The sequence below is a fragment of the Bradysia coprophila genome, assembly GCF_014529535.1.
Source record: "Bradysia coprophila strain Holo2 chromosome IV unlocalized genomic scaffold, BU_Bcop_v1 contig_81, whole genome shotgun sequence".
NCBI lineage: Eukaryota > Metazoa > Arthropoda > Insecta > Diptera > Sciaridae > Bradysia > Bradysia coprophila.
Window position 1 is genome coordinate 1,777,343 of NW_023503375.1, and position 21,348 is coordinate 1,798,690.

Below are 21,348 nucleotides of genomic sequence, written 5' to 3' on the forward strand. Positions count from 1 at the left end.
ATACCCACTAAGCTCTTTGAAGCAATAATTTATATTTTCGGCTAAGTATTCCCTGTTCTAATTTCCATTATTGAAAATCAATGTACTGCTGACATTCTTCAATGAAAGGTGCATTTCATTGATTACTCTACTTTCGAAATCAATTGAATTGAATACGCTTGAATATGCATCAACACAACTATATAAATACGAATGTAATAAACTACTTAGTGCTATGAATATGTCCTTTTCGATTATGTTACGAAATTTATTGTTACTATAGAAACTGAATAACAAACTAGGTTAATGTGAATTAGTGGAAGGATGGAATTACGAATACCCGCAAAAAATTGTAGAAAGCCGATTGAGGACTTACGAGTTTCGCTTGTAAAAATGGTTCCTTATAAAGGTTCATTCGATAACTACACACAGGATAAGAGATTGTATTGCGTTTCGTTGGAACTATAATAATTAGCTCGCTGGAAATGACCTCATTCAAATGTTATATCACTTGCTACGTTTGTTTCTACACAATTCGTGACATCCTTTCCAGTTCACAGTCCATTGCATTCTTGAACACAACGTAAAGGTGTAAGAGAATGATAGTTTGGTAAATCATAATAAAAGAAATCCAATCAACAACCCAGTCAATTTAAACGAAAGTGAAATTGTAACAAAATCGAGGACATAATGCATACGTTCAGTGCATCGTCAAACGGAAACCGAAGATCTGGTCAGACCATCTCATCGATGAGACTCAGTCGAACGAACCAATCTGTGCAGAGGTTGGTCGAACCATTTTCTATTCAATCCATGCAAGTAAATACAAGAGTCCGTGAACCAACAACAACCAAGAAAAGTAATCGTTGTCTGCCTCAGGGCAATTAATCGTTGAACGATTAGAAAAGTGTAGCCTGATGATTCCATTGCAGAAAAGGACTTTATTCAACCGAGGGCAACATCATTTCGGATTTATTTCGATCGTGGCGATTTGCCCATAAAAATGGCATATCTTTGCGGCGGTGAAAAAATTTCGTGGACGGTGGATATCGAAAAATTAGATTACAGTTTGTATTTGCCGTTGTTCTTTGATGGACTATCGGAAACGAAGCATCCGTATAAAACGTATGCAAGGCAAGGTGTTCAGGATTTGTTACGATCTGGTGGAGATAAAATTTATCCGGTGATACCACAGCTGATTATACCGATAAAAAGTTACAAATTTTGAAGAAAATGATTTCTAGAGTTTTCTAATTGAAATGAAACATTTTCCAGATGCGTTGAATACTAGAAATTTGGACGTTATGTGCATAACGCTGAAAGTTTTACAACAGTTAGTCATGTCGTCTGACTTGATAGGTCAAGCACTTGGTAGGTCTATATTGATATAAAGTGAATCAACTTTTAATCGCTGGACATTATCCTTTCCTAGTTCCCTTTTATAGACAATTGCTGCCAATGTTCAATGCTTACAAAGTCAAAAACCGTAAGTTTTACTGTGAAGGTCTTAGAGTACATTTGCATTCAAAATTTTGCTTTTCTAGTAAATTGTGGTGATAAAATTGACTACTCGCAAAAGAACAACACAAACCTCGGCGATTTGATTGACGAAACTCTTACCAGTAAGTTATTGAGTAGTCCACGAAGATGCATCCGGTAAAATGATCGAAACAATTCTTTTGCAGTTCTTGAACGACATGGAGGCGAAGATGCGTTCATCAACATCAAATACATGGTGCCGACGTATGAATCGTGCTACCTGAATTAAATTTTCTGAATGTGATATTAAGGCGGTGGTGCTTCGCATTTTGTGGTTATGATTCGATTAGTAACTGATAAAACCAGACTTTTTAAAATGACCAGATTTTCAACAATTAAAAAGTGAATAGATAGAGAACGTTTTGTAGACGGCGAGCATGTCACTCACTGGAAGAATTCTATGTTATTATCGAATCTATTATTTTGTCTGATCCAAACATTTGCAACAGATTTCTTGAAAATCTTTTACTTCATTAGTTTGAACGTAGATTTTGTTATATATTCGTCCGCATTAGCCAGAGCTAATCGATTTTTGCCGTTGCAGTGGGTAACATATGATAAAGGCGTTGTTAATTTAATAAAAGTCTGTCTTCTGTTTATTAAAAAATCGATGAAATAATTCTGTGAGATATTGAAGCACCATCTCAATTTAAGTTGTAAATAGTACGATTTTATTGCCATGATCCAAGGAATTGTTTTTTAGTTTGTCAACAATTGATGTAACTCGGATTTATCGAAAATAAATTGATCAAATTTTACCTTTTCCATTACTGTGACTAATAGCACCATGTATGTAGCCGAAGGCCGAGCCTCTATTAAAAACCATTTGAAAACTTAACAGATCGTTCAGGTGTTGAGGTATACCTAGTGTGATATGAATACCTTATGCCAATCGTGTTCAATGTTCATTGAACACAGATTATACGTGAGACGCGGAACAGGTCTGGAATCTTGATCTGAAAGTGAAATTTAAGTCAACCTGAAAATATCTTAGTCTGAATTTACCTGAATCTGAAATCAAACAAAATTCAGGTAAATCATGTCAGTTTTCAGGCATACCCGAAAAAATCCCAGAATAATCTGAAATCTGACCTGATCAGGTAAAAGTTTTCAATTTCAAATTCAAATTCATTTAAGAGCCAATTCGTCAGCCAAATTTTCAATTTTGAAACAAGCTATTGCCGATATTATTGAGTTATATAGCTCATTCGATTCGTCGTTCAATTCTAGCGAACGGGTGTCTGCCGTTTTTTTTTAAATAAAATCCATTTTGAGCGTAATGTATCTAGATGTCATGTGATATCAGAGGGTGGTCAAAACATTTTTTAAGCATTAACTTGGGGAAGGAGCTTGTTTTCCAAGTGGTCGAAAAATTGGCGAATTGACTCTTATTCCGAGCTTCAGGCTTCAGGTCGACTTGTTCCGAGGTTTACTTGTACCTACCGACTCCAAATCCAACCCAATTCTGTGCAATTATTTCAATTTTCAATTGAAAATTTTAACATTTATTAAAAAAAAGAAGAATATTTTTCGTCATAGGGAAATACTGTTTGGAAACTAAACCTCAAATGTAATAGATTTTTGTATACTTTTGTTACATCTGTAGTACATGTCGTCGTAAAACTGACATAACAGATGGCTTTACTTTCGCCCGGTGAGGCCACGTATTATCAACTCTATGCTGTTGTATGACGTTTCTTTCCCGTTAGTGGCTTTCTATTTTTTTGTGAACCAACTTCACTGAGATGACATTTCACCAGAGTGAAGTTATTTTACAAGAAAATAGAGGACAAAGAATAAAATTCTGGCGTCTCTACAGGTGGACCAATGTTTCCTTTGTTCTACTCGCAATCAACTTAAAAAATGCACAATTTTTAAACTCGCTTTTATATTCAGGCGGACCAAAAACGTCACATTCTCTCACCAGATAGAGAGCCAAACGAAAACAACTTTCCACTTTTACGGCCCAGTTGTGTCAACTTTTGTTCGCAATGTGACTGAATATAAAATAGAATACTTTACTCCGCTACATCCTCCGACGCATTTACGACCTGGATCAAAAACACACCTTTCTGGTCCTATCGATATAATATACTATTTTCGTACATGTCTCTAGACTCTTGAGTCCAAAGCTATTCTGCAGATTTTGCTCATCCCCGACAACCACTCTCCGCTCGAAATTCTAAGCAGGAACGCAGACTTCTATTTGAGAGTAGTGGTGCCCCAGAGACACTTTTCATTCATTTTGCTGTTAGAGTTCTAGTGCTCAGTATCGATCAATCTTCGAGTAGTGGTGCCCAAGCCTCAGATGTCCTTAGAAGTCGGCGCCCCTGATTCTACGTGCTACAAAGGGAGCTAAAGATATTCAAATCTCCAACAGCCAGTTCGCTTTCAACTTTGATTTATTGAATGATCTTCCAAATATTATTTTAAAATACAAAAAAAAAGTTGTTCCCAACATTACACAACCACCACCGATAATCTAAAACTAATTATATTGCACCGTTTCAATCACTGTTTTACGAAAAGCTTTAAGCGCATAACGACAACCTTACTTTCAATACAAACCCGACGGAAGATCAGTCAGTTTAGCGCTTGTATTTAAGGACGTGTGGTCAATTTTGTCCAAAATATTTCCTTCCGAAAGACCAAAATGAATTATCGAGCTCTCTTTCTTACATTGGCCTGGCATGACGATGTCAACCATTGAGTCGATTCCACTGCCATACGATTCCAGCCAATCGAGATTCTTTGTTACTCGTCTAGCTTCTAACGCTGCCGTTATGTCTGGCTTTGGATATTTCTGCGGTGTATTCATTTCCGTCATAAAGTACACTCCACTGAACGGTGGTGTTGGCGCTATCGCATTCTTTATGTCGCACTCACTTTTTCGCACTGGATTGGACAAGTGCGGCAGTAGTGGACCCATTCCGTTGCTCATCTCTCTGGCGTCCATGACAACGTTTAATATTTCCCGATTTGTGCTTCCCCGATTATTGTGCGTGACAATGTCTGGGGTGCTTTTGTACTGAAAACTGTCCCGAAATCCACCGTTCAGCTTACAATCGTTCTCGAACTCCGGATCGTCGAAAAACGATCTTCGACTGCCGTTCGGAATCAACAGCAATCCGTAATCGGATCCATCGAAATCCGAACTGCTCGAAAGTAGATGAGCTAACGAACGCGACTTTTTCGGTGGTTGTGGCAATATGTTGGCAGGTACGATTTTCTTTTCCATTTCGGCGGCTGGCGATTCAGAAAAGATTTCTCTCTCAGCGTCGTTAACAATATTCTGTAACTCGTCGATAACATCTTCAATCGTAGCATCGTTTGCATCGTCATAGTCGTCATTCGGATGGCTTAGCGCGTTGAGTCGAAGGGTTTGCTGATTGTTCATCGAATTGTACATGTGCGGTTCAGGACTGAGCGATTGACCGGTTTCCGAACTACTTATGCCTTCGTCGTCGTGTTCTGAACTTCCAATCTTACTGTCTGGCGGTACATGACGTGGTAATGCCACTGGTCGTTTTTCAATACTTTTATAGGAGTCCTGATTGTGTGCCCCTTGTATTCGAAATATTTCTCTTTGTAACTCAGCGCATCTTTCCTGCAGCCTGTCCTGCAATCCACTTAACACTGTCTTCTCTTCTTGAAGAATCTAAAAAATGGGAACTTTCAAAATAGGAATGTTCGTCCCTCATCGTATGGAAATTTTACCTGAACACGCCTCTCCAGAACAACCATTTGGCTTCGTATTCGATCCGATTCTCTGGATTGTACAATCAACTTTTTGACATCAATCTTTGAGTCCTCAAAATTCTTGACCTCTGCTCGAATTTTTTCCACCCACGGAGAAGAAGTCGATATGGCCTAATGAATTGAGATGATCTCATCACTTGTTTCTCAGATACCCTAGCTTCAAGAACTTACCTTAGTCATACTAAGCGGATCGAATCCAGCTTGAAACAATTCCGCTTGCAAATACAACCGATTCTGTGAATCTTCAGTGCTTTCCAAAAATGTGTTGATGAATTTCAAGCCATACGCTTGCAACTCCCCAGAACCACCACCGCTATTCAACATTCCCGTCAATAATCTGAATCGAACAGGCTCCGCCGTTCTAAGTCGTAAAGTTGAAAAAGCTTCTGATACGGATGTGTGTCCACAACGAACGCTGTTTTGAGATCCATGAGCTAATGTTGTTTTGTCACAGGCAACAGTGAGTAATTGAAGAGCCAAAATGCGCGAACGCAGGCCCTGTCCAGTTGCTGAAGCAGCTAATGGAAGTAAACCTACTGGCGATGTGCCAAGTCTGAGGCCTGCTTCCGGACTGCGTGTTGCGCACAAAGTGAGACATTGCCTAAGCAACATGAAGGAAGCGATTATATAAAATGATGTCATCGACTCAACAGCAAAAAACTTACAAACATGCCAACTCATCGAGAAGAGCTCTTCGCTGATAGGCCTGTGAGTTTCTCTGAATGGTATTAGCTGGCGATGACGGTGTTGTAATCATGTTGGCAGCTTGACTTAGCTGAATCGATCGAAGCACATCGAGAAGGAGTGTTACGCCATCCATTGGAGTTGAAACAAATTCTTGTACAAAACTGTTGTCAGAGAAAAAAAGGATCAATTTTGATGAAATTTGTGATGAGATTTATGAGTGTTGTATTGGAATAGGAACAACGATTGTATTATCATAAAGGGCCCCGCTCTACCATTCGCAGACTGCAAACATATCGTCAATAATCGTTGATCGACATCTAAGTGTTTTCAACAGATTGATAAAAAAAAAAAATTGATATGCTTCAGGCTACCGACTGATTTTAGGCATTATATTTAGGTAAAACAAAGTTTAAAATCAGTCGTCCAAAACAAATACGCAAATCACTACTATGTGGAACTGTTGTTGTGAACTTGTATTTTCCGAGAAAGTAGATGCAAGACGACAAAATTAAGTAATGAACTCTGTATAATGTGCAGCAACGCACTTCAAGCAAAAGTGCTTCGATTGACACCTGCCAAATAGAGTACTATTTTTTATGAAATTTTATCCCCACTCTTTTTACAGTGTATAATTTTGTATGTAGCACTGCCAAGTTTCAGTACCCTATTTAGAGTACCACTTTTGCTTGAAGTGCGTTGTGTCGTTGTGTCGAGACACAAATTCATATTTCAACTAATGAAGTAAAAGATTTTACGTAAATCTTTTGAAGAACTCACCTTTTCTTCAGGAAATCGCCTTTTTTAACATTTTGTAGAAAAAGCGAGAAGAAATGACGACCTCCTGAAGAAAAGGTGAGTTCATGAAGAATCTTCGACTACTCATCTCTTTTTCAGGAACTCGCTGTTTTTTCAGAAAGTCATTGTTTCTCGTGTTGTCGATTTTTCAGTGCAATAATTTCCAAGGCTGTACATTTTGGGGAGGTCACGCAGATACAGATACAGAAATCATCAGACGTGGTGTGTTCCCGTGTATCTAATAAAATGGCGGTCTGCGTGACTTCCACAAAGTTTACAGCCTTGATAATTTCTGCTGGTGTAGCGAGCATTTTATTTGGTGTTTCAAACTGAATTCCTGGCCCCTTTAAATAACTGTTCTCTATTGTCATTACTATTTCAAGTTAATCGCTACTTTTGATTTATAAAAAACTATGAAATACTTCCAAACAAGAATAGCACTCGATCCACATGGTAGAGTTAACGTAAACTGAATTTGTGCCTAAGTTTGATAGAGCTCTTTTGTGAGGTTATATCACTGTCAAACTCGAATGAAGGCGTATACGTGAAGGCCTATTTTCGATTCATTTTTTTGTTCAAAAATTCGCTAAAGTTTACCAAAAGTTAACAAAATCTACCAAAAATTTTTGTGTTAAATTTTGGTACATTTTTCTGAATTTACCAAAAATAGGCCCTGATAAGCAGTGTGTTTGTATGAGTGGATCAGCCAATAAAACAGCTGAAGCAAACTTAGCCACAAATTTGATTGATATTGACTGTAAGCGACAGTCACTGCAAAGTCACTGAAGGCATAAAATCATAGTCGCAAGCTAAGACAATCTCTAGTATCAAACATAAGCATTTCGAATTATTCCAAGTTATTTAATATAACGACAGATGCAATTGCAGAAACAGATTAGGGATGGGAGGCGTCCAAAATTATCGATAATATCAATCGAAAGAAATTATCGATAATTGATTAATCATATCGTTATCGATAATTTAATAATTATCAATAATTATCAAAATATCGAAATTCGATAATTATCAAAACATCGATATTTTGATATTTATCTGAAAATTCATGATAATATACCGATATACCGGAATATATCGATAAATATCGGATTTTCGGATCGAAATATCCGTATATCGAATTACCGATATCTTGATAATTATCAAAATATAAATAATTATCGATTATCGATATTTTTTTGATAATTTTCGATAAAAAAATTATCATTATCATTATCGCCCATGCCTAAAACAGATCTAATAGTTTTAATGAACAGCACAGTTACTCGCCAAATTAGCAATAACATCAGCATAGTGATATCATTGTTGGCATTCGAACTACTTTCGACAAGTTTTGTTCGCTATGCCATACATTTTAGATTTTAATCGGAATTATATTTTATACTAGTCTGCATCCTGTGGCACTTCGTGCCACGTCGCATCCTAGCAAGCTAGACCGGGCAGACACCTGTTAGAGACTAACACCTGTTACAGACAAACAGAGAAATTAGAGACGAACACCTGTTACAGACAAACATCTATTCGAAAGCAACTCTAAGTCTGCTAAAGAGCTATACGAAAATCGCTTCGCTCAGCTCAAACATTCTTATGAAAAGTTAGTCCAAAACATCACATTCTTCTTTTGTAATGCCTAATATCGTCTTTTCATTATTTATTTTTCATGCCAGGGGGCTGCCGCCCCTGGACCCCCGCAATCACCACTCTTACACCTTTTCGAACTAAACACCTCTTTCCGTGTGACACTCCCACATTTTTACAGTTAAGTTAGCCCGAAACAATAACTTCTTCTTTTGTAAAGCCTTATATCGTCTTTCCATTATTTATATTTTTCATGCCAAGGGGCTGCCGCCCCCTGGACCCCCGCAATCACCACTCTTACACCTTTTCGAACAAAACACCTCTTCCCGTGTTACACTCTGCTGAAAACCATCAATTTTTGGTGAATCCCGTACCCTTCTACAACTCATGACACAACTACTGTTTCAATACCGAACAACTTTGCCGAAGAAACCAACTTTCCATCTGCTTCACACAAAAAGTAACAAAAATCGAGGGGGTGGTCACTCACACACAACAGCGTACACTGTGGTCACTTCTGCACAAACACTCTCTCAATTAACAACAACTTTGCCGAAGAAATCAACTTTCCATCTGCTTCACATAAAAAGTTACAAAAATCGAGGGGGTGGTCACTCACACACAAAAGCGGACACTGTGGCCACTTCCATACAACCACTCTTTCGATAATAAATAACTTTGTCGAAGAAACCAACTTTCCATCTGCTTCACACAAAAAATTACAAAAATCGAGGGGTAGGTCACTAATACCTAAAAGCGTACACTGTGGTCACTTCCATACAACCACTATTTCAATAACCAACAACTTTGCCGAAGAAACCAACTTTTCATCTGCTTCACAGCCAAAGATACAAAAATCGAGGGGGTGGTCACTCACACACAAAAGCGTACACCGTGTTCACTTCTATTGAACCACACCACTCACCTCTACAACTCATTCAACTTTTCCCAAAAACAAATCCATTTATCCCAAAGAAAAACTCAAAATCATCATCGATCACTGTTCGTTGGAGTAGCTCAAAAATGGCCCACTTGGAGAGCTGTCACTCGCTCGAAATTGATCCGAATTTCCTAAATTTTCTTTTCCTCGATTGGCACAATCCATACCTTTCGTTGAAACCCTCACACGCCCCTCTAGCTTCTAAAACAGCCGCTCCGCAATTACAAACGTCTTCCCGTTGGTGGGCAAACACCCTACTTGCCACCTATAACTCCAACAAATTGAATCCAATTTTTTTCCAGTTTTTTTTCTTCGCTTCGTACCATCAATACCTTTCATTTGAGCTCTCACACGCCTCACCAACTTGCAAAACAGCCGCTCGACAATTTAAAACATTTTCTGGACGCCCAAAAAAACCCATAAAATCCACTCTACCTCCTCCCAATGAAAAGTTAGAAAAAAACTTTCTTTTGCAACTTTGTTCACCGCAATAAATTGAACATTTCTTCTTCCCCACCCGACGCTCCAACTCTCAAAATAACCGAGTTATTCCGATTCTCCCATTTTCCACATCCCCACAGTCATAACTTAACTATCTCCGAACAAACTTTCGCCGGACCACGTTTTCTCCACGTTTCAGACCATTCCCTACAACAAATCAAAAAGTGTTTTTTTTGTTTTGCTCTGAACTTTCATTTTGACGGTAAATAGCGGACAAACAGAAAGACAGACATCTCGTCATTATAATATGTTACACCCGCTTCTAACTCACCGAACACACATTTTTCACACACACCACACACAAAATAAAAACAAAAACGAAATCCTCTTGACTCCTCCGCTTGAACGCAAAAAAAATCCTCTTGACTCTTCCGTTGAAACACCCGCTCCTAACTCACCGAACACACATTTTTCACACACACCACACACAAAATAAAAACAAAAACGAAATCCTCTTGACTCCTCCGCTTGAACGCAAAAAAAATCCTCTTGACTCTTCCGTTGAAACACCCGCTTCTAACTCACCGAACACACATTTTTCACACACACCACACACACAAAATAAAAACAAAAACGAAATCCTCTTGACTCCTCCGCTTGAACGCAAAAAAATTCCTCTTGACTCTTCCGTTCAAACTAAAAAAAAAGGTATTTTGACGGTAAATAGCGGACAAACAGACAGAAAGACAGACATCTCGTCGTTATAATATAGTACTAGTCTGCATCCTGTGGCACTTCGTGCCACGTCGCATCCTAGCAAGCTAGACCGGGCAGACACCTGTTAGAGACTAACATCTATTCGAAAGCAACTCTAAGTCTGCTAAAGAGATATACGAAAATCGCTTCGCTCCGCTAATGCCTAATGCCTAATGCCTAATATCGTCTTTTCATTATTTATTTTTCATGCCAGGGGGCTGCCGCCCCCTGGACCCCCGCAATCACCACTCTTACACCTTTTCCAACAAACACCTCTTCCCGTGTTACACACTGCTGAAAACCATCGATTTTTGGTGAATCCCTTAACTTCTACAACTCACGCCACAACTACTGTTTCAATACCGAACAACTTTGCCGAAGAAAATAATTTTCCATTTGCTTCATTAAAAAAGTTATACAAATCGAGGGACTTGTCACTCACACACAAAAGCGTACACTGTGGTCACTTTCAGACGACAACTCTTTCGATAGTAAATAACTTTGTCGAAGAAACCAACTTTCCATCTGCTTCACATAAAAAGTTACAAAAATCGAGGGGGTGGTCACTCTAACACAAAAGCGTACACTGTGGTCACTTCCATACAACCACTCTTTCAATAACCAACAACTTTGCCGAAGAAACCAACTTTCCATCTGCTTCACATAAAAAGTTACAAAAATCGAGGGGGTGGTCACTCACACACAAAAGCGTACACTGTGGTCACTTCCATACAACCAGTCTTTCAATAACCAACAACTTTGCCGAAGAAACCAACTTTCCATCTGCTTCACACAAAAAGTTACAAAAATCGAGGGGGTGGTCACTATTACTTAAAAGCGTACACTGTGATCACTTCCATACAACCACTCTTTCAATGCCCAACAACTTTGCCGAAGAAACGAAGCTTCCATCTGCTTCACACAAAAAGTTACAAAAATCGAGGGGGTGGTCACTCCCACACAAAAGCGTACACTGTGGTCACTTCCATACAACCACTCTTTCAATAACCAACAACTTTGCCGAAGAAACCAACTTTCCATCTGCTTCACATAAAAAGTTACAAAAATCGAGGGGGTGGTCACTCACACACAAAAGCGGACACTGTGGTCACTTTCAAACGACAACTCTTTCGATAACCAATAACTTTGCCGAAGAAACTACCTTTCCATCTGCTTCACATAAAAAGTTACAAAATTCGAGGGGGTGGTCACTCACACACAAAAGCGTACACTGTGGTCACTTCCATACAACCACTCTTTCAATACCCAACAACTTTGCCGAAGAAACCAACTTTCCATCTGCTTCACAGCCAAAGATACAAAAATCGAGGGGGTGGTCACTCACACATAAAAGCGTACACCGTGGTCACTTCTATTCAACCACACCACTCACCTCTCAAACCCATACAACTTTCCCCGAAAACAAATCCATTTCACCCAAAGAAAAACTCAAAATCATCATCGATCACTGTACGTTGGAGTAGCTCAAAAATGGCCCACTTGGAGAGCTGTCACTCGCTCGAAATTGATCCGAGATTCCTAAATTTTTTTTTCCTCGATTCGTACAATCCATACCTTTCATTGAAACCCTCACACGCCCCTCTAGCTTCTAAAACAGCCGCTCCGCAATTACAAACGTGTTCCCGTTGGTGGTCACCTTACCCTACTTACCACCTTAACTCCAACAAATTGAATACAATTTTTTTCCAGTTTTTTTTCTTCGCTTCGTACCATCAATACCTTTCATTTGAGCCCGCTCACGCCTCACCACCTTCCAAAACAGCCGCTCCACAATTTAAAACATTTTCCAGACCCTCAAAAAAACGCATAAAATCCACTCTACCACCTCCTGATGAAAAGTTAGAAAAAAACTTTCTTCAGCAACTTTGTTCCCCGCAATAAATGGAACATTTCTTCTTCCCCAACCGATGCTCCATCTCTCAACATGACCGAGTTATATCGATTCTGCCATTTTCCACCTCCGCACAGTCATAACTTCACTATCTCCGAACAGACTTTTCACCGGACCACGTTTTCTCCACGTTTCAGACCATTCCCTACAACATATCAAAAAGTGTTTTTTTTTTTTTTTTTTTTTTTTGCTCTGAACTTTCATTTTGACGGTAAATAGCGGACAAACAGACAGAAAGACAGACATCCCGTCGTTATAATATAGTACTAGTCTGCATCCTGTGGCACTTCGTGCCACGTCGCATCCTAGCAAGCTAGACCGGGCAGACACCTGTTAGAGACTAACACCTGTTACAGACAAACAGAGAAATTAGAGACGAACATCTATCTGCTAAAGAGCTATACGAAAATCGCTTCGCTCCGCTCAAACATGCTTATGAAAAGTTAGTACAAAACATCACCTTCTTCTTTTGTAATGCCTAACATCGTCTTTCCATTATTTATTTTTCATGCCAGGGGGCTGCCGCCCCCTGGACCCCCGCAATAACAACTCTTACACCTTTTCGAACTAAACACCTCTTCTCGTGTGACACTCCCACATTTTTACAGTTAAGTTAGCCCGAAACAATAACTTCTTCTTTTGTAACGCCTAATACCGTCTTTCCATTATTTATATTTTTCATGCCAAGGGGCTGCCGCCCCCTGGACCCCCGCAATCATCATTAATACACCTTTTCGAAAAAACACCTCTTCCCGTGTGACACTCTACAGAAAATCATCAATACCGAACAACTTTGCCGAAAAAACCAACTCTTCATCTGCTTCACACAAAAAGTTAAAAAAAATTGAGGAGGTGGTCACTCACACACAAAAGTGTACACTATGGTCACTTTCAAACGACAACTCTTTCGATAACCAACAACTTTGCCGAAGAAACCAACTTTCCATCTGCTTCACATAAAAAGTTACAAAAATCGAGGGGGTGGTCACTCACACACAAAAGTGTACACTGTGGTCACTTCTGCACAAACACTCTCAATTAACAACTTAACAACAACTCTGTCGAAGAAACCAACTTTCCATCTGCTTCACACAAAAAGTTAAAAAAAATTGAGGGGGTGGTCACTCACACACAAAAGTGTACACTGTGGTCACTTTCAAACGACAACTCTTTCGATAACCAACAACTTTGCCGAAGAAACCAACTTTCCATCTGCTTCACATAAAAAGTTACAAAAATCGAGGGGGTGGTCACTCACACACAAAAGTGTACACTGTGGTCACTTCTGCACAAACACTCTCAATTAACAACTTAACAACAACTCTGTCGAAGAAACCTACTTTCCATCTGCTTCACACAAAAAGTTAAAAAAAATCGAGGGGTCGGTCACTCACACACAAAAGCGGACACTGTGGTCACTTTCAGACGACAACTCTTTCGATAACCAATAACTTTGCCGAAGAAACCAACTTTCCATCTGCTTCACATAAAAAGTTACAAAAATCGAGGGAGTGGTCACTCTCACACAAAAGTGTACACTGTGGTCACTTCCATACAACCACTCTTTCAATACCCAACAACTTTGCCGAAGAAACCAACTTTCCATCTGCTTCACACAAAAAGTTACAAAAATCGAGGGGGTGGTCACTCACACACAAAAGCGTACACTGTGGTCACATTCAGACAACAACATTTTCAATAACCAACAACTTTGCCGAAGAAACAAACTTTCCATCTGCTTCACATAAAAAGTTACAAAAATCGAGGGGGTGGTCACTCACACACAAAAGCGTACACTGTGGTCACTTTCAGACGACAACACTTTCAATAACCAACAATTTTGCCGAAGAAACCAACTTTCCATCTGCTTCACACAAAAAGTTACAAAAATCGAGGGGGTGGTCACTCACACACAAAAGTGTACACTGTGGTCACTTTCAAACGACAACTCTTTCGATAACCAACAATTTTGCCGAAGAAACCAACTTTCCATTTGCTTCACACAAAAAGTTACAAAAATCGAGGGGGTGGTCACTCACACACAAAAGCGGACACTGTGGTCACTTTCAGACGACAACATTTTCAATAACCAACAACTTTGCCGAAGAAACAAACTTTCCATCTGCTTCACATAAAAAGTTACAAAAATCGAGGGGGTGGTCACTCACACACAAAAGCGTACACTGTGGTCACTTTCAGACGACAACACTTTCAATAACCAACAATTTTGCCGAAGAAACCAACTTTCCATCTGCTTCACACAAAAAGTTACAAAAATCGAGGGGGTGGTCACTCACACACAAAAGTGTACACTGTGGTCACTTTCAAACGACAACTCTTTCGATAACCAACAATTTTGCCGAAGAAACCAACTTTCCATTTGCTTCACACAAAAAGTTACAAAAATCGAGGGGGTGGTCACTCACACACAAAAGCGGACACTGTGGTCACTTTCAGACGACAACATTTTCAATAACCAACAACTTTGCCGAAGAAACAAACTTTCCATCTGCTTCACATAAAAAGTTACAAAAATCGAGGGGGTGGTCCCTATTACCTAAAAGCGTACACTGTGGTCACTTCCATACAACCACTCTTTCAATACCCAACAACTTTGCCGAAGAAACGAACTCTCTATCTGCTTCACAGCCAAAGATACAAAAATCGAGGGGGTGGTCACTCACACATAAAAGCGTACACCGTGTTCACTTCTATTCAACCACACCACTCACCTCTCAAACCCATACAACTTTCCCCGAAAACAAATCCATGTTACCCAAAGAAAAACTCAAAATCATCATCGATCACTGTACGTTGGAGTAGCTCAAAAATGGCCCACTTGGAGAGCTGTCACTCGCTCGAAATTGATCCGAATTTCCTAAATTTTTTTTTCCTCGATTCGTAGGATTGTTACCTTTCGTTGAAACCCTCACACGCCCCTCTAGCTTCTGTTTCCCACAAAAATTTACAAAATTGAGGGGGTGATCACTCACACACAAAAGCGTACACTGTGGTCACTTTCAGACGACAACACTTTCGTTAACCAACAACTTCGTCGAAGAAACCAACTGTCCATCTGCTTCACACAAAAAGTTATAAAAATCGAGGGGGTGGTCACTCACACACAAAAGGGGACACTGTGGTCACTTTCAGTAGACAACTCTTTCGATAACCAACAACTTTGCCGAAGAAACCAACTCTCCATCTGCTTCACATAAAAAGTTACAAAAATCGAGGGGGTGGTCACTATTACCTAAAAGCGTACACTGTGGTCACTTCCATACAACCAATCTTTCAATACCCAACAATACCCCAACAATACCCCGAGGGGGCACTTCTGCACAAACACTCTCTCAATTAACAACAACTTTGCCGAAGAAACCAACTCTCCATGTGCTTCACATAAAAAGTTACAAAAATCGAGGGGGTGGTCACTATTACCTAAAAGCGTACACTGTGGTCACTTCCATACAACCACTCTTTCAATACCCAACAACTTTGTCGAATAAACGAACTCTCCATCTTCTTCACAGCCAAAGATACAAAAATCGAGGGGGTGGTCACTCACACACAAAAGCGTACACCGTGGTCACTTCCATTCAACCACACCACTCACCTCTCAAACCCCTACAACTTTCCCCAAAAACAAATCCATTTCACCCAAAGAAAAACTCAAAATCATCATCGATCACTGTACGTTGGAGTAGCTCAAAAATGGCCCACTTGAAGAGCTGTCACTCGCTCGAAATTGATCCGAATTTCCTAAATTTTTTTTTCCTCGATTCGTACAATCCATACCTTTCATTGAAACCCTCACACGCCCCTCTATCTGCTTCACACAAAAAGCCACAAAAATCGAGGGGGTGGTCACTCACACACAAAAGCGTACACTGTGATCACTTCCATACAACCACTCTTTCAATAACCAACAACTTTGTCGAAGAAACCAACTTTCCACCTGCTTCACAGCCAAAGATACAAAAATCGAGGGGGTGGTCACTATTACTTAAAAGCGTACACTGTGATCACTTCCATACAACCACTCTTTCAATGCCCAACAACTTTGCCGAAGAAACGAAGCTTCCATCTGCTTCACACAAAAAGTTACAAAAATCGAGGGGGTGGTCACTTACACACAAAAACGTACACTGTGGTCACTTCCATACAACCACTCTTTCAATAACCAACAACTTTGCCGAAGAAATAAACTTTCCATCTGCTTCACATAAAAAGTTACAAAAATCGAGGGGGTGGTCACTATTACTTAAAGCGTACACTGTGGTCACTTCCACACAACCACTCTCTCAATTAACAACAACTTTGCCGAAGAGACCAACTTTCCATCTGCTTCACATAAAAAGTTACAAAAATCGAGGGGGTGGTCACTCACACACAAAAGCGGACACTGCGGTCACTTCCACACAACCACTCTCTCAATTAACAACAACTTTGCCGAAGAAACCCACTTTCCATCTGCTTCACACAAAAAGTTGCAAAAATCGAGGGGGTGGTCACTATTACCTAAAAGCGTACACTGTGGTCACTTCCATACAACCACTCTTTCAATAACCAACAACTTTGCCGAAGAAACCAACTCTCCATCTGCTTCACAGGCAAAGATACAAAAATCGAGGGGGTGGTCACTCAAACACAAAAGCGTACACCGTGTTCACTTCTATTCAACCACACCACTCACCTCTACAACTCATTCAACTTTCCCCAAAAACAAATCCATTTCACCCAAAGAAAAACTCAAAATCATCATCGATCACTGTACGTTGGAGTAGCTCAAAAATGGCCCACTTGAAGAGCTGTCACTCGCTCGAAATTGATCCGAATTTCCTAATTTTTTTTTTCCTCGATTCGTACAATCCATACCTTTCGTTGAAACGCTCACACGCCCGTCTAGCTTCTAAAACAGCCGCTCCGCAATTACAAACGTGTTCCCGTTGGTGGGCAAACACCCTACTTACCACCTTAACTCCAACAAATTGACCCCAATTTTTTTCCAGTTTTTTTTCTTCGCTTCGTACCATCAATACCTTTCATTTGAGCCCGCTCACGCCTCACCACCTTCCAAAACAGCCGCTCCACAATTTAAAACATTTTCCAGACCCTCAAAAAAACCCATAAAATCCACTCTACCACCTCCCGATGAAAAGTTAGGAAAAAACTTTCTTCTGCAACTTTGTTCACCGCATTAAATGGAACATTTCTTCTTCCCCCACAGACGCTCCATCTCTCAAAATAACCGAGTTATATCGATTCTGCCATTTTCCACCTCCGCACAGTCATAACTTCACTATCTCCGAACAGACTTTTCACCGGACCACGTTTTCTCCACGTTTCAGACCATTCCCTACAACATATCAAAAAGTGTTTTTTTTTTTTTTTTTTTTTTTGCTCTGAACTTTCGTTTTGACGGTAAATAGCGGACAAACAGACAGAAAGAAAGAAAGACAGACATCTCGTCATTATAATATGTTACTAGTCTGCATCCTGTGGCACTTCGTGCCACGTCGCATCCTAGCAAGCTAGACCGGGCAGACACCTGTTAGAGACTAACACCTGTTACAGACAAACAGAGAAATTAGAGACGAACACCTGTTACAGACAAACATCTATTCGAAAGCAACTCTAAGTCTGCTAAAGAGCTATACGAAAATCGCTTCGCTCAGCTCAAACATTCTTATGAAAAGTTAGTCCAAAACATCACATTCTTCTTTTGTAATGCCTAATATCGTCTTTTCATTATTTATTTTTCATGCCAGGGGGCTGCCGCCCCCTGGACCCCCGCAATCACCACTCTTACACCTTTTCGAACTAAACACCTCTTTCCGTGTGACACTCCCACATTTTTACAGTTAAGTTAGCCCGAAACAATAACTTCTTCTTTTGTAACGCCTAATATCGTCTTTCCATTATTTATATTTTTCATGCCAAGGGGCTGCCGCCCCCTGGACCCCCGTAATCCCCACTCTTACACCTTTTCGAACAAAACACCTCTTCCCGTGTTTGCTGAAAACCATCAATTTTTGGTGAATCCCGTACCCTTCTACAACTCATGCCACAACTCCTGTTTCAATACCGAACAACTTTGCCGAAGAAACTACCTTTCCATCTGCTTCACACAAAAAGTTACAAAAATTTAGGGGGTGGTCACTAACACACAAAAGCGTACACTGTGGTCACATTCAGACAACAACTCTTTCAATAACCAACAACTTTGCCGAAGAAACCAACTTTCCATCTGCTTCACACAAAAAGTTACAAAAATCGAGGGGGTGGTCACTCAAACAGAAAAGCGTACACTGTGGTCACTTTCAAACGACAACACTTTCGATAACCAATAACTTTGCCGAAGAAACCATCCTTCCATCTGCTTCACACAAAAAGTTACAAAAATCGAGGGGGTGGTCACTCACACACAAAAGCGTACACTGTGGTCACTTCTGCACAAACACTCTCTCAATTAACAACAACTTTGCCGAAGAAACCAACTTTCCATCTGCTTCACATAAAAAGTTACAAAAATCGAGGGGGTGGTCACTCACACACAAAAGCGGACACTGTGGTCACTTTCAGTAGACAACTCTTTCGATAACCAACAACTTTGCCGAAGAAACCAACTTTCCATCTGCTTCACACAAAAAGTTACAAAAATCTAGGGGGTGGTCACTCACACACAAAAGCGTACACTGTGGTCACATTCAGACAACAACTCTTTCAATAACCAACAACTTTGCCGAAGAAACCAACTTTCCATCTGCTTCACATAAAAAGTTACAAAAATCGAGGGGGTGGTCACTCACACACAAAAGCGGACACTGTGGTCACTTTCAGTAGACAACTCTTTCGATAACCAACAACTTTGCCGAAGAAACCAACTTTCCATCTGCTTCACATAAAAAGTTAAAAAAAATCGAGGGGTGGTCACTCACACGCAAAAGCGTACACTGTGGTCGCTTCTCCACAAACATTCTCTTAATTAACAACAACTTTGCTGAAGAAACCAACTTTCCATCTGCTTCACATAAAAAGTTACAAAAATCGAAGGGGGTGGTCACTATTACCTGAAAGCGTACACTGTGGTCACTTTCAGTAGACAACTCTTTCGATAACCAACAACTTTGTCGAAGAAACCAACTTTCCATCTGCTTCACATAAACAGTTACAGTTATCGAGGGGGTGGTCACTATTACCTAAAAGCGTACACTGTGATCACTTCCATACAACCACTCTTTCAATACCCAACAACTTTGCCGAAGAAACCAACTCTCTATCTGCTTCACAGCCAAAGATACAAAAATCGAGGGGGTGGTCACTCACACATAAAAGCATACACCGTGGTCACTTCTATTCAACCACACCACTCACCTCTCAAACCCATACAACTTTCCCCAAAAACAAATCCATTTCACCCAAAGAAAAACTCAAAATCATCATCGATCACTGTACGTTGGAGTAGCTCAAAAATGGCCCACTTGGAGAGCTGTCACTCGCTCGAAATTGATCCGAATTTCCTAAATTTTTTTTTCCTCGATTCGTACAATCCATACCTTTCATTGAAACTCTCACACGCCCGTCTAGCTTCTAAAACAGCCGCTCCGCAATTACAAACGTGTTCCCGTTGGTGGTCAAACACCCTACTTACCACCTTAACTCCAACAAATTGAATCCAATTTTTTTCCAGTTTTTTTTCTTCGTACCATCAATACCTTTCATTTGAGGTCTCACACGCCTCACCACCTTCCAAAACAGCCGCTCCACAATTTAAAACATTTTCCAGACCCTCAAAAAAACCCATAAAATCCACTCTACCACCTCCCGATGAAAAGTTAGAAAAAAACTTTCTTCTGCAACTTTGTTCCCCGCAATAAACGGAACATTTCTTCTTCCCCCACCGACGCTCCATCTCTTAAACTAACCGAGTTATTCCGATTCTGCCATTTTCCACCTCCCCACAGTCATAACTTCACTATCTCCGAACAGACTTTTCACCGGACCACGTTTTCTCCACGTTTCAGACCATTCCCTACAACATATCAAAAAGTGTTTTTTTTTTTTTTTTTTTTTTTGCTCTGAACTTTCATTTTGACGGTAAATAGCGGACAAACAGACAAACATCCCGTCGTTATAATATAGTACTAGTCTGCATCCTGTGGCACTTCGTGCCACGTCGCATCCTAGCAAGCTAGACCGGGCAGACACCTGTTAGAGACTAACACCTGTTACAGACAAACAGACAAAGACCTATTAGAGACAAACAGACAAACACCTATTAGAGGCAAACATCTATTCGAAAGCAACTCTAAGTCTGCTAAAGAGTTATACGAAAATCGCTTCGCTCCGCTCAAACATTCTTATGAAAAGTTAGTCCAAAACATCACATTCTTCTTTTGTAATGCCTAATATCGTATTTTCATTATTTATTTTTCATGCCAGGGGGCTGCCGCCCCCTGGACCCCCGCAATCACCACTCTTACACCTTTTCGAACTAAACACCTCTTTCCGTGTGACACTCCCACATTTTTACAGTTAAGTTAGCCCGAAACAATAACTTCTTCTTTTGTAACGCCTAATATCGTCTTTCCATTATTTATATTTTTCATGCCAAGGGGCTGCCACCCCCTGGACCCCCGCAATCACCACTCTTACACCTTTTCGAACAAAACACCTCTTCCCGTGTTACACTCTGCTGAAAACCATCAATTTTTTGGTGAGTCCCGTACGCTTCTACAACTCATGCCACAACTCCTGTTTCAATACCGAACAACTTTGCCGAAGAAACTAACTTTCCATCTGCTTCACACAAAAAGTTACAAAAATCGAGGGGGTGGTCACTCACACACAAAAGCGTACACTGTGGTCACATTCAGACAACAACTCTTTCCATAACCAATAACTTTGCCGAAGAAACTAACTTTCCATCTGCTTCACACAAAAA

At 40.2% G+C, this 21,348-nt stretch overlaps 2 protein-coding genes across 4 annotated transcripts in view; one reads left to right on the plus strand and one right to left on the minus strand.

Moving 5' to 3' along the window:
- The first annotated feature begins 537 nt into the window (after positions 1–537).
- LOC119072355 (parkin coregulated gene protein homolog) lies at positions 538–2,281 on the plus strand. 2 transcript variants are annotated; one of them, XM_037177545.1, is made up of 6 exons: positions 538–838; positions 897–1,193; positions 1,255–1,350; positions 1,412–1,465; positions 1,524–1,601; positions 1,665–2,281. In XM_037177545.1, exons 1-6 carry the CDS (start codon positions 670–672, stop codon positions 1,745–1,747), a joined length of 777 nt encoding a protein of 258 aa, XP_037033440.1. In that variant the 5' UTR covers positions 538–669; the 3' UTR covers positions 1,748–2,281. The 2 variants fall into 2 exon arrangements, with proteins under 2 accessions (XP_037033440.1, XP_037033441.1); XM_037177546.1 differs by having other exon boundaries at positions 912–1,193.
- A 1,626-nt stretch (positions 2,282–3,907) lies between these two features.
- LOC119072345 overlaps positions 3,908–21,348 on the minus strand; it is a 62,918-nt gene continuing 45,477 nt past the window's right edge. For both annotated transcript variants that reach the window (XM_037177533.1, XM_037177534.1), the window contains 4 exons: positions 5,943–6,125; positions 5,449–5,878; positions 5,236–5,388; positions 3,908–5,176 (listed from right to left, as the gene is read on the minus strand). In XM_037177533.1, coding sequence (XP_037033428.1) covers positions 4,076–5,176; positions 5,236–5,388; positions 5,449–5,878; positions 5,943–6,125 — 1,867 coding nt within the window. In that variant the 3' untranslated portion in view covers positions 3,908–4,075. The remainder of the gene's footprint in view (positions 5,177–5,235; positions 5,389–5,448; positions 5,879–5,942; positions 6,126–21,348) is intronic.